This window comes from Chenopodium album, chromosome 20 (assembly GCF_948465745.1).
Source record: "Chenopodium album chromosome 20, dcCheAlbu1.1, whole genome shotgun sequence".
Lineage (NCBI taxonomy): Eukaryota > Viridiplantae > Streptophyta > Magnoliopsida > Caryophyllales > Amaranthaceae > Chenopodium > Chenopodium album.
The window spans coordinates 12,056,636-12,076,829 of record NC_137853.1 but is presented as its reverse complement, the minus strand read 5'-3'; the positions used below and the strand labels follow the sequence as shown (position 1 = coordinate 12,076,829).

General features: G+C 36.0%; 2 protein-coding genes across 2 annotated transcripts; both read right to left on the bottom strand.

The window, feature by feature from the left end:
• Positions 1-1,710: 1,710 nt before the first annotated feature.
• LOC145599312 (calcium-dependent protein kinase 26-like) lies at positions 1,711-8,834 on the bottom strand. The gene is made up of 8 exons (XM_081655711.1): positions 7,889-8,834; positions 6,825-6,968; positions 6,537-6,689; positions 4,566-4,681; positions 4,306-4,473; positions 3,401-3,625; positions 3,151-3,246; positions 1,711-2,354 (listed from the first exon to the last, which is right to left on the bottom strand). Exons 1-8 carry the CDS (start codon positions 8,832-8,834, stop codon positions 2,352-2,354), a joined length of 1,851 nt encoding a protein of 616 aa, XP_081511837.1. The 3' UTR covers positions 1,711-2,351.
• A 1,500-nt stretch (positions 8,835-10,334) lies between these two features.
• Positions 10,335-19,632, bottom strand: LOC145599313 (fra a 1-associated protein-like). The gene is made up of 2 exons (XM_081655712.1): positions 19,370-19,632; positions 10,335-10,926 (listed from the first exon to the last, which is right to left on the bottom strand). Exons 1-2 carry the CDS (start codon positions 19,591-19,593, stop codon positions 10,557-10,559), a joined length of 594 nt encoding a protein of 197 aa, XP_081511838.1. The 5' UTR covers positions 19,594-19,632; the 3' UTR covers positions 10,335-10,556.
• Between the last annotated feature and the right edge of the window lie 562 nt (positions 19,633-20,194).

Genomic DNA, 20,194 nt, shown 5'->3' with positions numbered 1-20,194 from the left:
GGTTTTTAGTAAATTTATCTATTTATTAGTTGGTGCTTAGCTCTACCGTTGAGGAAGTTATGGTTGCATTTAGCAAACGTGCACTGTTGGTATTACTCCCTCCATTTTAGTTAATATGACAAACTTAACATATAAACGGATAGATCTCACAACACTCTCGCTCATAGGGGGTTTTTTAGAATGCGGAAATAAGAATTTAAGGATTAGAGGGTATGTTCGGGAATTAAAATATGAGGGTAAGAATTTCTCATATCCGATATGAGCAGGAAAATTCCAGTTTTCCCCGTAGTCATTTTCATTCACCCAAATGCCACAGACATAGGGTTCACTCAATTTAGTTTGACTGTTTAAGGATACGAGTAAAATTAGTGGGACTGCAAAGAGCTGAAATTCAGCTGATCCAGCATAAAAAGACAGAAGAAAGATGCCTTAATATTACAGAACAGTCGTTATACCCACAAACTAATTGAGACATACATGGGTATCAAATCATCAAAAGATTGCATTAGATCAACCTCATTAAGACTAGATACCCCTCCTAGGACACTGTCTTACCATTCATTATTTATTATGAGAATGTACATTATTAATCATTACCCAATTTTTAATTCAACTATGTTATACCTCAAGTTTCCTTATTTCTAATTGTTAACCCGTGTCAAATTAAATCGTATAATGATAATAATGATTGCCTAACAATATCATGCAAACGACGAGACTGTTTGTGGAGAGCAGGAGAGGCGTTACTGTCAGTAGATGTTCTCTATATCAGCCTCTTAACAATACGGTTTTGAACCTTACAATCAGCAGCAAGAACTTAGTGTAAAATTAATTCAGAATACTGGTTCATCTGAAGCATAACAATTTGTAGATTGATCATAAGAGTACAATGATGCAGAGTTGATTAACCTTCTGTTTCAGCTCGTAACTGGTAGGAAAAACTATTACGACAGTATTACCATGAGAAACTTAATAGTATGACTGTATGAGTAATTTGATTTGATCTGATATGTTTCTAGTAGTAATCTAATCAGACGGAAATAATGCTTGCTTCTTGAAAGGTCGAGAAAACATATTTGAGGAATGAAAAGCAGCACAGCCAGTGGTTGTTGACATAATACGAACATTTATCATGTATATGTATGCTGAATTGCTGCCAAGTGAGTAGTTCTAGCCTTATAGGGGCATATGATATATACACACAACCAGCGTGTGCAATACCAGATGTGAAACTGGAATATTTAGACCTTTATATACAAAAGCGCCTCCTTAGCTTAACAAACACGATGAACTGCGACAGATTGCCTTTTTCTATATCTAGATGCGACATAGGCTATACAATTCTCATCATTTAAATTACTTTTCCTACCCTAAGCAAGACGTACTACTAGTAGTTTTGTACTATCACCCCAGGCCAATATTTGGATCAGTGGTGTGTTACAGAATCAAGTAGCAGTAGATTTCAGGGAGCCTTTCTGAAATCTGAACTAAGCACAAGGTTGCCTTTGGATGTTCTATCGGAGTTTTGTAACAATATAACGAGTGTGCACAATAAATACAGTGCAACACAGAAGAACCTACCAACGATATAATCAGTGCAAAATTTATAGAAAAAACTGTATAAATTTCAGAGCATGTTGTTGCACCTGAAAGGACTTGCTCCTTATGTACATGCTTAAACTCTATGATAAGTATTATATTTCATCACGATAAGAACTTGCCACAAAAGCTTAAAAATGATCTGTCCTTCATACTTCTTAATTTATCATTTATCAAGCTACATTTAAAATCTATATTTTTACACAAATCCAGCAGCAGACATGATTGAAGGGAATTTCTGATTACAAAGAACTTCTACCATGTTTAGTCCTATGGCTCTGAAACATCAGAAAATTAATCCGAGGGGCTGTTAGTATCACACTATCACAAGTTTAGTTTACCTGCTGCTGCTCTATCACGTATTAACAACACTTCACACCAGTAAATGACGCACTAGCAACTGACCAACTGCAATCACTGTAACATATGATTTGACTGACTGCATTCTCTGTAACATAGATCTTGTGTTTGAAGATACCGAAGTCCAGTCTTATCATCTGAAAGATTTTGGCTTATGCATTTTCTTTTTGAAGCATTGGAGACCAACCTTTGGCTTTACCTTTCAGCCCATCAATAAAAAATCTCTTGGCTATAATCTCACCTACAATCAAACTGCTCTAATTCTTGCAATAAGAATGAGGACCATGATACTAAAAAGGAGAAAAATAAACCAAGGCTCACACGCACTCCCTCTTGAATCGCTTCCTTAAGCTTTTGTGGCGTGCCCCCATTATATCCAGCCCATCTATATCTCACTGTGAAGAGAAAGTGGCTACAATTAGTTAAGTTATTATTTGTAGATAATCAAAATAAAAGGAAACAGGGGGATCAACGACTATGCTCAACCATAATCTTGCTTTCATTTCCACTCACAAGTTATACACAACAAAATCAACATGGGCGTGATAATATCATAAAAGAAATAAATATTTACTAGGTAAGCCAATATAGACATAAACGCATACTCTAAAAGATACAACATAGAGGAAGACTATGCAGCTGTCTTCATTACAATGACGTCTTCATTCAAAAATCAAATAATCACTAACATCAGTAACAGACATAAGGAATAGATTACTTCTCTGTACCTCCTTTACATTTAAGAGGCGTTACTTGAACAGTTAAACCTTCTATAACTATACTTCATTGGAAAAAAGACTTTTCTTATAATACTTAAAAACCACAAATGAGACAGTCCTTTTGCTGTGATGGGCAGAAATAGCAGCAGAGTAAGAATAATTAGATTCATATAAATCAGCCCAGATACTGGCAGCAATCAGTTCCAGTATTTACATATCGGACTAAAACTACTCAAAATCATGTTAGACACATGAGCACAAGAACATAATCATGTTACCAGCATCAGGATATCCACCACGTACACCTTCTAGGAACGATAACAAGCTGCACTTGCATCGCAAGGACTCTATACAAAAAGATATGCAAGCATTAGGTAAATGAGTGGTCATCTAACAGCATACCTGTTACAGTCATATGAGTTGAATGCAAGAAGTAACTGCCATGAAGTGCTAACAAGATAAAAAAACAAACCTGTATTGTAGAACTTGAATGTTTGTGTCTTCTACCAAGATCAACATTTCCTCTTTGCATCATCGCAACAAACTCGTTATAATCTATACGACCATCCTGCAAATTTTAACAATAATAACATCCAGTAAGACTACCAAGATACACAGATGAAACAAGAAATTTAAAGAAACAATATAATTTGTTCTACTTGGCCAATGAATTAACTTGAAAGTGGCCCTTCAATTCATTAGAGAAGAATAGTAGAACATACTTTATCTTGGTCCGCTTCATTGATAATTTCTTCAACATGAACAACGTCCATGCCAAAATCTTGACATGCTTGTTGTAATTCATCTTTTGTAATGTATCCACTTCCATCTTTGTCAAAGTAGGCAAATGCTGCACACAGATGGTCTTCCTTGTCAACTCTGTGGAGATGCAACATAGCCGCGATAAATTCTCCATAGTCAATAGTCCCACTGTTATCAACATCTGCCTGCAGTTTCAAGATACATATGATTAACCATCTTAAGGTATATCCAATTTCAAAATGTAATCACAAAGTCGTCATAATTCTGAAAAGTAGTGATGAAAGAGCAATAACTGCAGTTTTTAGCAATAAGTATACTCTAAGGAATGCATTAATCAGCATAATTAGTTCAATGTATCAGAATGGTTGATTCTAATCCATTGTACCAATGGAGTCTAAAATAAAAACTAGATGCCTTTTACCCTGGTTCATTGCTTCGTTTGAGGTAAGGAGGTAACAGATACATGTATTTATTGACCTAATAGGCTAAAACCATGTATACTTTGAAGGAAGCTATTTGATGTGCTCATCGTGAATGAAATTTATAAACTTGATACACATACTTTGATATTATTACTAAAGGTCATCAAATCAATATTGCTGTCAATTCATAATTCAGACCAAGATATTTAAAAGCAAAAAATAATACAGCAAAGAGGGAAAAAAGCAAGCTAATGAATCGTCTTAGGTTGGTCAATGTTTAATCATCCACACATTTGTTCACTATATAACTAGAATTATGTTTTCATCTTTAATCCTTTGTAGTCTTATGGCTTTTTATCAATGTAATTTTAAAGGAATCATTTTTTAAAAAAAAAGCAGAAGACAGAATTAATTAAACTGCAATTTAGCCACCAAACACTTACAGATTGCATTAGATAATGAATCTCAGACTCTTCTAGGTTAGCGCCAAATCTTTTCAGCCCATTCTTAAGCTCTTCAAAAGTAATCTGCCCACTGTTATCAGTGTCTATCATCTTAAACATCTCCTTGAGCCCTGCTATTTCTTCTTCTGAAAGCCTCTCAGCTATAACCTGTATATGAGAATATAACACTTTTGATAAATGGAATGTTAAAATTTCACACTATATGTCATACAACCTATTAAAGGTGCCGAGATACATACTCTAAGGGCCATTTTCTTAAGTTTATTCATGGCACAGAACTGTGTCAGTCGCGAAATGACTGAGTGATCAAGAGGTTTGTCAGGAGCCAATCCATCAGCCATAATCCAGGGGTGGCCTGAAAAAAAAAAAATTCAGGATCAAAAGTAAGCATCACAATAGTTAGCAATCATCAGGAGGTTTAAGTATTACAGCTGAAAAAATTAAACTTATATATGATTCAGGAGTCCAGAATTTTAAAATAAACTTCATAAAGATGCATCAAAATATGCTAATTAATTTTTAGGAAAATTTGTCTAGGACAACCTTTTAAAAGACAGTTTTTGTCTAGGACAAACTTTTAAATTTTTTTTGGCAAAGGCAGACCCTATTATAATTTTTTTTTTTGTTAACGACGACCAACCTCCACTTTTAGGCGTTGACCCACCGAAATCCGGCGTTAACACCCCTTCACCACTGTTTTTACTCCACTCAAACCACCACCCCCACCAGGCCACCACCACCACCACAACTAGAAACCCCACCACCACCTTGAACCCACCATCAGCGAAATCCGCAACCCCACCACCACCGAAACCACACCACCAGCGAAATCTAAATCCAAAACCCCACCACCAAGCACCAAAACCCCACCCTACAATCACCCTCCGATCCTCGCAGCAAATAAAAGCCACCCCATGGCAGGAATTCAACCCACCAGCCTCACTCACCCTCCCCCGTAGACCGCATCAAATCGAAATCCACCACAAAAATACCAACCCTAGCTTTAGATCTGATCGATTTCCGTTGTTTTTCTAAGATTGCACACCCAATTCTCTCTCTTTCGTGTCAATCGGAGATCCTTAATTGAGACTAAGAATAATGCGGCTGGTGGTGGTGGTGGTAAAGAAGATGAAGAAGATTGGTGGTTGTAATGGTGCGATGCGAAGGTGTTTATGGTGGCCTTGGTGTTGGTGGTCTGGTGTTGAAGGTGTTCATGGTGTTGGTGGTCTGGTGCGGTGGTTTTTATGGTGGTCGGTGATGATGGTGGTGGCTAATGATGATGGTGGTACGATGGTGGGGTGCAATTAGGAGAAACAAGGGTCACGTGCAAGTCATGTGAGGGTCAACGCCGGATTTCGGTGGGTCAACGCCTGAAAGTGGGGGTTGGTTGTTGTTAACAAAAAAAAATTATAATAGGGTCTGCCTTTGCCAAAAAAAATCTAAAAGGTTGTCCTAGACAAAAACTGTCTTTTAAAAGGTTGTCCTAGACAAATTTTCCTAATTTTTATCAAGCATAAGCTTGGCAAAGCTTTTATTTCATGATTGTCAAATTGGATATCAGCTATCTAAATTACCTATCTAATCAAACAAGATGCAGGAATTACTGATACCTCATACAGCTTTCAAGGAAGAACAACACGATTATGAAAGTTGGATCAGCCCTCCAAAACATGGAAAAATAATTACTAGGTAATGGTCAAAGAAATAACAGCTCAGATAGAAATAACAAGTTACCAAGTCCTGCACACCCTTCATTAACTAAACACATTCATTTCACATCAAGAACAAAGTATATAGCACAGTACGGACACCAAATGTTTCACGCAGTTCGTGTATTACTTTCATGTAAAATCACTAATGTAGAGCTATATGTACTAATAATAGTTACCATTGCTGGCATGAGTATAAAAAATAACCATAATAAAATTGCACATGATCTGAAGACAAGCGATGGTACAAGATTAGCAACGATAAAAACATAAGCAATATTGAAGAAAAGAGATTTCTCTAGGGGACACCATGATGTTACATGAACAATGGCAGTTGCTTCTGTATATTAAAACTGTCCTAGTTAGATATTTATGATCTAATGTTAGCACAAATGTCATTGAGGGTGTACTGGTGCATTCAGCATTTGAATATATAGCCATGTATCTTCCAAAGAAGAGTATATAAGAACTAGAAAATCTAATTTCCTGTGTAACACTTACATAAAACTTCATGTGCAGTTAATCTTTTCTTAGGGTCTCTTACGAGCATTCTGCGAACCAAGTCTTTTGCACCATCCGAGATATTAGGCCATGGATCAGAAACAAAGTCAAGGTCACCATGCAGGACTTCTTCAAATATCTCCTCCTCAGTTTCTACATCAACAAAAGATTAGGTGATATAAATTGCTTCTGGTAGGAAAACTAAGGTAACATACCATGATACCAATTAATCAAGGTAGGAAAAAAAAAAAGAATATGTTGATTGATTTAAAGCTTATGATTTCTTACCTGCCCAAAATGGAGGCACTCCACTTAGGAGAATGTAAAGGATCACTCCAGCACTCCAAACATCAGCCTCAGGACCATAACGTTTGCGTAATACCTCAGGTGCTACATAATATGGACTCCCTACCACATCATTGAAGATATCTCCTATAATAATAATAACAATAAAAAAAAATCAGCATAGGAACACAAAGGGGCAATTCAACATATATACAAAAACTGATGACATATCAAACTTGTTAAAATAGCTACTTCGTAAACTTATGGGATAATTGTAAATTTTTTAAGTTATGGTCCTCTACGTTATTAGTTGAAATTTATCAAGGTGGATTGTCAAGATATATGGTAACAAAAGGTACCAACAATGCAATGGGAATTGAGGATATAACTAGCTCTAGTTTCTATTATCGGTCCCAGGTAATCTTGCCTATACTTTAAAAAGTTATGAGAGGCTGTTCCATATCGAACAACAACAGATACAGTTATACACTTAAACCTATATAGATAATTGTCTGAAAAACTGAATAAACTGGATTGTTTTTAAAAAACAGGAACATAAATTTCAGAAAAGGGGGACGTTTCAACTTTAAAAGAACTTCTTACGGCCACATAATCAAGCAGAGAAAACTAACAGCATTTGTATGGAATGGATTCGAAAGAAACAAAGGCCACACCATTTGCTGTGTGAAGTATAATTCTCTTGTGGAAAATAAACATGAACGTAATATTTACAATGCATTACTTTTTCTTCCAATGAATTCACAAGTTGTTTCCTGCAGATGGTTATTATTAAGCTTCTAGAGAGTTGGGGTGCAGCAGTTCAAGACATAATTAAAACTGTTCCATCTTTCTGCTGTTCTTTCTTGTGAAGCATGTCCAGACATTTGATGCTGCTATATATACAATTTATTACTTTCATGCCATTGTCAAGATTTTTATCTTTCCACAAGAGTTGACCTTTGACAAACAGAAATTAAGACTATACCATGTTCAAGACTCACAATCATGTTTGACAGAATGAAAATACCAAACATTATTTGCTTGAGAGCTTTGAGAAGTATATATACCTGGCTTGAAAAATATTGACAATCCGAAGTCTATAGTTTTGAGAGGCGATTCCTCCTTCTCATCCACGAAAAGAAAATTCTCAGGCTTAAGATCACGATGCATGACTCCTAACGAGTGGCAGGCTTCAACAACACTAACTATAATCCTAGCAAGATTAGCTGCCTTCCTCTCAGTGTAATGCCCCCTCTTGACAATTCTATCGAAAAGTTCACCTCCAGAACAAAGTTCCATGACAACATGAATAGCCACACCATCCTCATAGGCATCATTAATGGTGATCACATTAGGATGCCCCTTCAAGTGATGCATAATCTGGATTTCCCTTCTCACATCATCCACGTCTTCCTTGTTAATCAGCTTCCTTTTCGCGATTGATTTGCAAGCATATTCTTTCCCAGTGGCTTTCTCCACACAAAGGAAGGTAGTTCCAAACTGGCCATGTCCAAGTTTTTTCCCTAAAGAGTAAAATTCCTTCAGATTTCCAGTCTTTCTTCTTAGAACCGAGTGCACTTGCAGCCCTGCACTAGCCACCCTTTTCACATTTACAGGCCGTTTCTTGGTCTTTTCCTGATCTCCTCCATTCACATTTCTCTTTCGACTCTCTTGCCTTACTATTTTACTCTCTTGTCTTCCCATCCTGCTCTCTTGCCTCCCCAACCTGCTGCTCTCCTGCCTTCCTAACCGGCTTTCTTGCCTCCCTACATGGCTCTCTTGCTTATTTACTCGACTCTCCTGCCTCCCTACTCGACTCTCTTGCCTATTTAACCGGCTCTCTTGTCTGCCTAATTTACTGTCAATCTTCACTACCTCAGGTGGCTTGAATTGCACATCTAATGACCTATCTTTTCCTTTAACATCGCCATTTGCACCATCTCCAATTGTCTGATTTGGTGGCTTGCACCAAAACCCAACCTGAATAAGCTTTGAAATGCAGTTGTTCCCCATCTCATACTAAACACAACCCCTTCTCCCACCTCGCCGCTCAATAACCAATATCTGTTTGTCTTATGATCACCCAAATGGGTTCAGGGTTTTTCATAACAGATGATATCAAGAACCAAACTCATTCGCGCCACAACACAAACACCTTATCTACTATTCAACCATGAACATTAATATAAACAAATTAACAATAATGACATTGCATTACCCTAAAAATTATCAATGATCCAAACTATAAAAACAATCCAAATTTGACAACGTTGCAGAAAAAAATCAAGCCAAAATGCAAAGCACAATTTTGGAAGCAAATCAGGGTGGATGATAAAATTTGAAAAATTAAGACAAATTCTTAACAACCCACATTAAGAAAATGATCAAATTTTTATACAAAACAACAATTCAAAGCCTGGATCTCCCAAAATAATAGGGTCGACTACGTGAACCAAGATTATCTAATGTGATTGTCAAGGGGTAATATATTTTGGAGGGAAATGAAATGGGTGCAAGGTAAAATCAATGTGTAATGGAAAAAACGAAATTGAACAAGAATTTAATCGTTTTGGGGCAAATGTGAAAAAGGGTTTTGAAAATTTGATGTAATTTCCAGCTTTTTGGGGAAAAGAGAGAAAATTGGAGAAAGAAAAAGAAAAGGTAATATTACAGGTTTTTCTGTTAGAAAACTTTCAAATTCCAACGACGTGGCTTCAGTTAACATTCTGGATAATCTAACGGCCAGGAAATGTGGGTTTGAGAGATCAACGGTGAAATTTGGTGCTGTATAGTAAAATTTATATATTGGGTTCATTTTTGACCCAATATACAGCCATGTTGCCGGCCTAAACGCCAGCTGAAGATAAGATCTTCTAGGGAATTCATATACGAGTACCTGTATTTATAACTTCAAAGTCGATTTTAATACAAGCATGCAATATTTAATTTTTAATTTATATTTATGTAACTTAAAATGACACTTGATTTATGAAACTAAGGTACGTACCAGTATCTAAATATATAATCAACAAAGTTAAACAGTCGTATATATTGTAGAAATGATAAATTTTCCATAATATGTACTCCGTACTAGTATACCCTTTATCTAATACAACTATACAAGTACTTTACTTGTATAACAAATATTAGATTAGCACGAATGCACGATTGCTCAGCTTTACTGGTTTGTTTTTGTCAATTTAATTTGTTATAGTTATAGCAAGTATGTACCTATCCAGAAGAATTTTGCAAATTTACTGCATGAAGAAGTCAGGAAACATGGCCTCACGTCGTTGAGCCTTGCAAAAATAAAATTAACTTTTTTTTAAAAAAAAAAAACAAATGCACTTAGAATGATTCCAAGTATAGAAAATAAGTTGTCCATGTCCATGTCTACAAACTTAACTTCAGATCTTTAAAAATCAATGAGGAAGAGATCACTGGCTTTGGCTACCAAACGAGGGACATGCTTGCTAATGACCAGCCCTCCACATCTCTGGCACAATCTTTAGGTCAAGTTAAACAATATAAAATTTTCAATTCATGGTCAACAATAATCGTTCTCGCAAACTGAAAACAAAAGGCCTAGCAATGCATAAACTGTACAATAACCCAGCTGATATTCATGCGTTCACGATATTTATTGTTTTGCTACAAAGTATAGCATACATGTCCTTTTGTTACTAATGTCAGAATATAAGGTGTGGAAAAAAAAAAAAAAAAAACTCAATAGAATCAGACATCCCTAGCCAATCCAGAAAGATCAACATGCCCAGAGTCTGAGTTGTTTGGAATTGTCTTTTGTTCCTTCAGAATATGGCCATCAATAGGTATTTCCTGCCTTCTTGGTGATGATGAAGACCCCCCAAATATAGATGGATCATCCATTAAGCGGGAGAACTCATTTCTCATCTCCTCAGCAGCTTCAAAGAAACGGCTGATACCCCCAAAGACGCTGCGTTCCATAGCCTCAATATCACTGCGGATTCCAGGAAATTCAAAGGGTCGCATCATATCATTGGATGGGAAAAATGACTCTTTCTTCATCTCATCGGTCACATCTTCTTCTGTGTATTCTTTGTTTGATTCCACAATCTCAGTAGGCCTGTTATGTTACAGTTTCAAGTAAAATAGGAAAAATATCAGCTACAAATACAATACAAGTGACAGATACACAAATACAGCATTGACCCTAGGCCTAAGGGTCTTAAATTATCATCCACTAGTCTATAAAAAGTCAAATATGTGGTTCTTGATAAAATTATAAGAGTGGTGCATAAGAAATCGAAAAGCTGAAAATTCAGGCAATTTAAATAAAATGGTTGCTCAAGTTTAAAACCAACTACCCCATTAGAGTAAATTAAAAAATGGCCAACTTCAGCCTTGTTGGAGTAAATTAAAAAGGTCATTGTCAATCATAAAAAATGACAGATTTTCTGGGAATCTCTAGAAAGCCACAAAAAAAAAAAAAAAAAAAAAAAAAAAAAAAAAAAAAAAAAAAAAAAACCACAGCAAGGTAATATAAAAACTAGAAAGCCCCCGATTATGGCAGAGTATTGAAGCAAGATATACACAACCTTGTCCTAGTATTCACACAGTAACATAGAGGCAGCTCCCATTAGATTTTGGATAGGTATCTTCAGGCTACTCCAGATATACCAAATTATTGGACATAACAAAGAAACACTTCACTCAGTCAATTACATATCAAAAGCTGAAAACTGATCACTCAGACGCATCAAAAAGTTTTAGATACCAGCACAAAAAATAAGTGATGGTTTATCCTGTGGCATAAATATCAAATCTGCATACCATTATTAAATTATTATATGAATTCCAACCTCTAAGTCAAACGGATAGGATTCATAAGTGTAACTACTCATTGATGCATCAGTAGCAACAGCAGGACTTAATAGGTCAACATATTTTTGGCTTAGGCCAAACACTTAATAAAGATGATGCTGGATGACAGTGCACACAAGCAAGACTAGGGGGAATAATGAGTCATAAACTACCAAGCTCGAGTTGATCAAAGCTCTCCACTTGAGCTTGGGTTCAGCTTGAGATCTTAAGGAGCTAAGCCCAAACCAAGCTTGGCTCAGCTCGAAAGTTTGTGAACAGGAGTTTTAGTAATGATAAAAAAAATTCATATATGATTAATAAAAATACTAATGAGTCTTCATATTTGGGGCTTGACTGCTTAAAGGACAAAAATATAGGTATCATGTTTATCAAGAAAGATATATAATGTGGTAAAAATTTAAAATAAAATCATCTTAAATAAGATAAAAACAAGGGGTTAATTATGGTGTTTAGTTTCGTTGGTTCATTAGCCTGAATAGGCTACTAATGCAAGCATGTCATGCAACCAAGAAAAATGTACAAGCAAGCACTCTAAGAGACTAAATTGGGCAAATCTGTTAAACAACTCTTGGAGCTTTAAAATGCTGGTCAAATCTATGGGCAATATTCATGCTCATTAAGAGTCCTGATACAATAATAGAATTCATCACCAAGGAAACCCCTTAGCTTTAGCTTTAATTCAATTCAAAACTACCAAGTGTAAATGCAAGTGTAGCAGGGCCTAATTGGACAAGTTCTAGTGGAATATTGTTTTAAAACTAGTTGATGAGGATAATTTTGTGCCACGGCTTCCAATTTCCAAGCCAAGGAAACTCTAATTTGGCACTTGATAAAGCACTGGCTTGAATTGCAATAGCAAGATTTTACTCAGATTATAAAAAGAAAAGAGGTTGTCTCACATCAGTAGAGAATCAAATGATGGAATCCTTACATTTAACAGAAAAAATTAACTGTAGTGTCAATGTTCAAAGTGAATCTGGGCTTTGGCATCTTTATCTTGGGTTGGGTCTTTGAGCTTCAGATCCAGCTGGCAATAAGCTCAGGCGGAACTTATAGATTGCTCAAGCTTGAGCCAAGCTAACCATATCAAGATTGGTGAGCTTCGAGCTCAAGCAGAGCCTTACTCGGAGTACAGTCGAGCTGAGGCAAGCTTACTTAAAAGCGGTCTTAACTTGGCTCGTTAACACTCCTAAGCCAGAAATATTTTAACAGCTCTCAGACACAAAATAATACAGATTACAGAGCACAAACAGGGAAAAGTAGAAATTTTGATTCTCTGTACTCCATAATTGAGAGTTTCGTCACAAACCAATAATTGAAATCACATTGACATACTTGCTGCATTCTCGTTAAAAAATCATCAACATAGACCATGACCATTTGAAACACCCCTTCCCTTCACATAAGAAAACCTGTTTCACATTTCCATGCTACACATACTAATGCCTTACAAGGAGCATGCATGGAAATCATATGGTTGGAAAGGCAAGGAAAAATTGCTCAATTTTGGCTAGCAACAAACGAAAATATTCAGTTGAAAATTGGGTTCTTTCCCAGCAAGCCAGCACCTAAAACACATGGAAATGTATGCAATTAAGTTGCTATGAAATACATAAATCACTTGGAAATTTGGCATAGTCATATGTGCACACAAGGCTAAAGGAGTTGAGGGCCATGGAAATATAGGTAAAATGTAATCAATATGACAAAGTTAACATTTTTCTCTTTTAAACTATCATCTTTAACACACATAAAAATTCCCTAATTAACACCACAAGCTCCCAGCCTTGGCTAGTAGAATATCTTCTCCCAACTATCTCTCGAGGCATAGCTCAAGGTGATCAGCTTTTTGAGCAAGTGTTGCAGTTCATTTTTCATAAATATAAACTAATTCTTGAAGAAAGTAAAAGACCTCTGAACACCACCACAAATATGGAAAAGGTTCTGTATACATCCTATTGAAACTGCCTTGAATTATAGCTGAAAGATCCCAAATGTAAAAAATTTCCAAAATATAAATGAAACTGAGTAGTTCTTTGGAATTAAAACACTCTCAAAGGTTGCATATTCATGCATGCCCAAGATATTTTCTTTGAGCATCCACACTTCCACAAAATAGAAAATACATTCCAGTACAGTTAATTTTACTTCCAGCCCATCAGCCCAAAAATAATACAGAAGGTTGTCATTTTGCGATTTAATTCCATTTCTTTTCTTTGTGAAAGAAAAATGAAGTCTGTGAATTTTATCAAATGCAGCCAACAAGTTCACTGTTCTTGGAAACAGCCTTAATAAAACAGTTAACCTAGCTTAAATGAAGTAATAGATTGATAACTTGGTTATAAATTCCGAACTACCAACTAAAACTTCAATCTTATGATTGCATATAGAAATTTGTCTAATAATGAGATTTCAATATCTATTGCTAAGTAATCAAATATATGTAATCCATCAATATATCTCACAGTACAGACCCAGATTATTACTTCTCTGAAAGTGGTTTGACTAGCAAGCTTAATCACATATCAGCACAAAATGGTCTTCCCAACTAAAATATCAATCAGGCTCGGCTTGCTTGACTAGAAAGCCTTTAAACTAAGGGCCTAACTGAGCTGAACTATGTGTTTATTGCACGGCTTAAGTATACATGCAAGTATATATGCCCCTATTTATAGTGGGTAATGTCGGTTACTTCCACCGACTTACTCTTACAATTTGTTTCTACATATTTCTTCTTCTATCTAGGTTATTCTAGGTAGTAGGCTTTTATCTAGAGAATCTAGATCCTTCCTATTAGATATTTATTCTAGATTTGTACAAGATATTTCTAGATTAACTTATTTTTCAACACTCCCCTTAATCAGAAAAATCTTGAACACCGAGTTGTCTTCGAAAATGGAGGATTTTATCTGTTGGTAGTGCCTTGGTGAATATATCTGCGAGCTCCTCTCCCGTCTTGCAGAATTGTAGCTCGATCTCCTGTTTCTCGACCAGTCTCGGATGAAGTGATGTCGTATCTCAATATGCTTCGTGCGACTATGGAAAACTGGATTCCTTGTCATGGCAATAGCTGAAATATTGTCGCAATGGATGGTTGTTTGATCTTCCGTGTCTTTTCGTAGATCTTGAAGAATTCTCCTTAGCCAGACTGCTTCACATGCTGCGCTTGTAGGCAATATGTATTGTGCTTCAGATGATGATAATGCCACCGATGCCTGTTTCTTTAATGACCAGGAGATGGACTTCGATCCTAGAACACGTATCCACTCGTACTTCTTCGATCATCAATGCCCAACCCAGTCGCTGAGCTTGTAGTCGATCTCGAATTCATACATTATTTCATGGCTCTTCGTCCCTTTGATATACCTCAGAACCTTTTTACTGCTGCAAGATGTGTCTTGTTAGGTTCACTCATGAACCTAGAGACAATGCTAACTGCATGTACTATGTCGGGCCTTGTGAGATAGATGAGAGATCCGACCATGCTACAATAGAGCGATGCATCAATTTTCTCCTAGAGACATCATTGCTTTCTTGAAATCTTCGATCATTTTGAGATAGTGCCCATGTAGATAAGATCATCTACATAAAGGCATAAGATTAGAAAATCATGTGGCCCTTAGGCCTTGATGTAGAGTGATGGCTCACTTGGGCTTTTTATAAACCCATTTTGAATAAGATAGCCATCAATATTGCTATTCCATGCACGAGGAATCCAGTTTTCCATAGTCGCACGAAGCATATTGAGATACGACATCACTTCATCCGAGAACTGGTCGAGAAACAAGAGATCGAGCTACAATTCTGCAAGATGGGAGAGCAGCTCGCAGATATATTCACCAAGGCACTACCAACAAATAAATTCCTCCATTTTCGAAGACAACATTTTTCTGATTAAGGAGGAGTGTTGAAAAATACGTTAATCTAGAAATATCTTGTACAAATCTAGAATAAATATTTAACAGGAAGGATTTAGATAAACTAGATAAAAGCCTACTACCTAGAATAATCTAGATAGAAGAAGAAATATGTGGAAACAAATTGTAGGAGTAAGTCAGTGGAAGTAACTGACATTACCCACTATAAATAGGGGCATATATACTTGCATGTATACTTAAGCCATGCAATAAACACATTTCATCATCACCATTGACTCCATTTCCCATAATACTAGTTCACCAATTACCATTCCACTACAAACCCTCTACGTAGCTACTCCTCCAAGTTCCTACATTTCTTGGTCTCGTTCCATTGCCATTATGCTCCTTCGTTGAATATGACATCTCTAGAGATGATCAACTCCTTGGATTCGGGCGGATAGAGACGATATCCTTTTGACTCTTCACTGTATCCCAATGAAAATACATTTTCCTCCTTTCCGTCTAGCTTATCCTGATTCTCCTTCGGGATGTGGGCATATACAATGCACTCGAAAACTTTGAGGTGCTCAACTCTTGGCTTTCGTTTGTGCCAAGCTTCGTATGGCGTCATGCTTCTAATTGCTTTCGTGGGAGACCTGTTAAGAATGCAAATAGCTGTGTGGACAGCTTTTGCCCGAAAATGTTTAGGCAGATTTGTTCCTTGCATCATACTCCAAGCCATTTCAGCTGTTTCTCCTTTCTGCAACACCATTTTGTTGTAGTGTGCTTCTGTAAGCTCCTTTTTGATGCCGTGTTCTTTACAGAATTTGTTGAATTCTTTGTTTGTGAATTCTCCCCCAAGATCGGTTCTTAAAACCTTTATTGAATGCCCACTTTGTTTTCTTTGAGGCCTTTAAATTGCATGAATTGGGACAATGCTTCGGACTTTTTCTCCAAGAAATATACCCACATCATGCGTGAAAAATCATCAACAATCAACAGAAGTATCTTTTTCCGCCAAGAGACGAATTCTTGGTAGGACCCCATATATCAGCATGGACAAGCTCTAATGGAGTTATAGGCCTCCATGGTTGGAAATGGTGATTTATGCATTTTGCCATAGATACAACCCTCACAAATTTTCTTTTCATTAGTGATTGGTGGTAGCCCAATCACCATTTCTCTATTTTTTAACAGTTTTAAACTGTCAAAATTTAAATGCTCCGATCTCAAATGTCACAAGGTAGATTCATCCACTCTAGGGCAATGTTTGACTCCAGTTGCATTTTAAGTGGAAATATTTTATTTGGAGCCATTTTAGTGGTAGTGATTAATTGTCTCTTTTTCTTGTCATATAAGGCATTGATTATTATCAAATTTTACCATATAGCCCTTTTGGACTAGTTAGCCCACACTTAGTAAATTTTGTGTCAGGGACATAAAAGACATCGAGGATGAATTCAAAGGAGCCATTTTTTGTTTTAACAACAATTGTTTCCTTTCCGGAAACTTCTTGATAACTCCCATCACCAAGAGTTATTTGTGATTTTATATTTTCATCAAGAGTGACAAATAAATTTTTATTGCCGGTCAAGTGGTTGGAACAACCACCATCTATATACCATATGTCATTTTGGTCTTCTTGAGCATTTAAACAAGTTTCTTGTTTCGTTAATCGATGCAAATTTTTACCCAACTTTAACCGAAAATATCTTTAATCTCACACTAGCAAAAATTATAAAAATTAGATATTAATAATCTACTCACCAAGACGAATCAAACTAGATCCCACATGACTATATTTATTCTTATAGATTAAGAGAATTTAGAAGATTCTCTCTTTCTTAAAAAAGTCAAAGATTCCAAATAAGAACATTGTGGGACGGAGGGAGTATAAAATAGTTGATCATTGAAGTTATTATTTTCCGTAAAGTTGGCCTTTTCTTTTTGCCAGAAATAACAATCTTTTTCAAAATGAGAGTGTTGTGTTCATCTTTTGCATTTGTACCGACAATCTTTTATATAATGGCTATTTTTCTTGCATAACATGCAAAAAGAATTATTATCTTGGCTCCCTTGATTTTTATAATTTCCTCTTCCCCAACCACAGTTATTAAAATTTTTCTTTTTTGGTTGATAATTATTTTCATGACCATTTTTATTTTCTCCATTTAAAAATTTTAATTTAGCTGAAAGGCTTGTTCTACCAACTACTCATCAGATCTGCACATTCTTATTTTCCGAATTATTTTAAAATCTTCAATTGTGTCTCCATTATATCGAATTTGATTAACAATATTTGAGACTCGATCAACATAGGATTGAATTGATTCATTATCGGTCATTTTTAGACTATCAAATTGACCCCACAAAGATTAAAGCTTAAAGTGTATTACCTTTTCCGAGCCTCTATATTTTGTCGGCAGGATACTCCACGCCTCCTTCGTCGTTGTAGAGGCCATGATCGTAGGTAGTATAGTTTCATCTACCCCACGATAAGTTATAGAAAGGGCATAATGATCCCTTCTTATGTTTTGTTTATATTGGCCTCTTTTAGAGGCATCCCAAGAAAACTTTTCATTGGCATCTTTGGGTTTCTCATAGCCATCTTCGATAATTTCCCAAATATCTTGGGTGATGAAGATTGATTTTATTTGCATACTCCATTGATCAAATATCTCCCCCTTAAATGTAGGTACCCAATTAACTTGGGGATTAAAATTATTTGTGTTTGAGTTTGTGTTTGGAGAAGGGAAGGTCATTTGTATTTAGGTGGAGTTGGTGTTAAAATGAGGTTTGAAGATGGATGATAAAAATGGAGGCTTTGGATTAACTTTGCTCTTGATACCAAAATGTAGGAACTTAGAGGAGTATCTACGTAGAGGGTTTGTAGTGGAATGGTAATTGGTAAACTAGTATTATGGGAAATGGAGTTAATGGTGGTGATGAAATGTGTTTATTGTATGGCTTAAGTATACATGCAAGTATATATGCCCCTATTTATAGTGAGTAATGTCGGTTACTTACACCGACTTACTCTAGGTAGTAGGCTTTTATCTAGCTTATCTAGATCCTTCCTATTAGATATTTATTCTAGATTTGAACAATATATTTCTAGATTAACTTATTTTTCGACAAAATAGCCATTGGCCCTGTTTGGTAGTAAGCTTATTGGGGTATATTAGCTTATTTGACTACCTTTGGTTGATTGACTAGTCAAACAAGCTAATACAAGTGTTTGGTAGTAAGCTTATTGAAATAACTTATTCCACTAAATAAGCTCTTTTTGAAAAAGCTCATTTTAGGAGCTTTTTCAATTAGCTTATTCATTAATTATTGTGAAATGACACTTATAACCTCATTTAATTTAAAATCCTATCTAAACTACCTGCCTCACAATTAGCTTATTGGTCATTTCACATACTCAATCACCTTTAAGCTATCAGCTATTTACCAAACACTTTTATATAATTAGTTAATACAATAAGCTAGTCAAGTCAGTTAATAAAATCAGCTAGTCAAAATCAGCTAACTCAATCAGCTTTCAGCTTTCTCCCAATCAGGGCCATTAACATCAGCAATATTCTTCAATTGCATATAGTAGTTGTTTAATGTAAAATTTTCGGCAATGCAATATTTTTCACCAAATCAATTCTAAAGATTCAAAAAAACAAGAAATTATAGTCATATCAATACAATCACAACAACAAAAAGAACAACAAAACCACCGAAATCAAATTGCGAGAAATTCAGCAATCCAAAGCAAACGAAAAAACTAGAGGAAGATCATCAATAAGCAAATAAGAGAGAGAAAGAGAAACTGACTTTCCGACGCAATCCTTGAGAATTTGCTCGGTTTTCTCGCACTTTCTGACGAATTTACCAGGCTCAACCTCCTCAGTGTTGCATTTGGATTGCACAATTTTCCTAGTCGAGCAACGATCACCTGAATCGGAGCTAGGGTTAAGTTTAGGGTTTTGAAATTCTGCTATATCAAAGGAATTCGAGTGATTAGGCTCGTCATCGTCGTCTCTCCAGACCCAACCCATTTTTGCAGTAGCGAGTTCTGTTTTTGTTTCTTGGCGGACAATCTACAACACTTAAACCCAGATTCAACCATTCTTTCGTTGTTATCATTTTTATGCTGTGAGTTCGCTTGAGGCGGTGTGTGCACGAGGGTGTTATGGTCATTTCATTGAGATACGGTCCATACAGAGTATTCTTTCCGTCCAAGAAATTACTGAATTAAAAATAAAAAAAAATTGTTAATTTCAACCTCAAAAAGAGCGGCCTTGTCACTTACTTCCCCAAAAAAAAGGTTTCTAATTACTACCCAGATTCACCATAATTGCACTGATTACTACCCAAGTGTACTTTCCGGTGACTTAACTCACCGTATGATGTCATAACCCATGTTTAACCACACATTAACCTAATTACAGTGAAATTAACCTAACCAACCCAAAATGTTAAAAAAATTACCCCCAACTAATTACCCCCCATTTATTACCTCACCTAACTGCCAAATTTTTAAAAAAAGGTTAATTCTCTCTTTCTCCTTCTAATCTCTTCTTCTTCTTCCTTAGCAAAACCCCAGTAAAACCCAGAATTTCAGTTCGTTTGCGAATCTAAACCATTGAAAGCTCATAA

Bases quoted from the DNA above. Each gene is read 5' to 3' on its own strand.
- LOC145599312 (XM_081655711.1), bottom strand. From the start codon at position 8,834: ATGGGGAACAACTGCATTTCAAAGCTTATTCAGGTTGGGTTTTGGTGC. The intron at 4,682-6,536 runs GTAAGTGTTACA...TTTTTTTTTCAG, and splicing joins AACTGCACATGAAGTTTTAT to GCCACCCCTGGATTATGGCT. The intron at 4,474-4,565 runs GTATGTATCTCG...TCTCATATACAG, and splicing joins TTAAGAAAATGGCCCTTAGA to GTTATAGCTGAGAGGCTTTC.
- LOC145599313 (XM_081655712.1), bottom strand. From the start codon at position 19,593: ATGGGTTGGGTCTGGAGAGACGACGATGACGAGCCTAATCACTCGAAT. The intron at 10,927-19,369 runs GTCAGTTTCTCT...GTAACATAACAG, and splicing joins CTCAAGGATTGCGTCGGAAA to GCCTACTGAGATTGTGGAAT.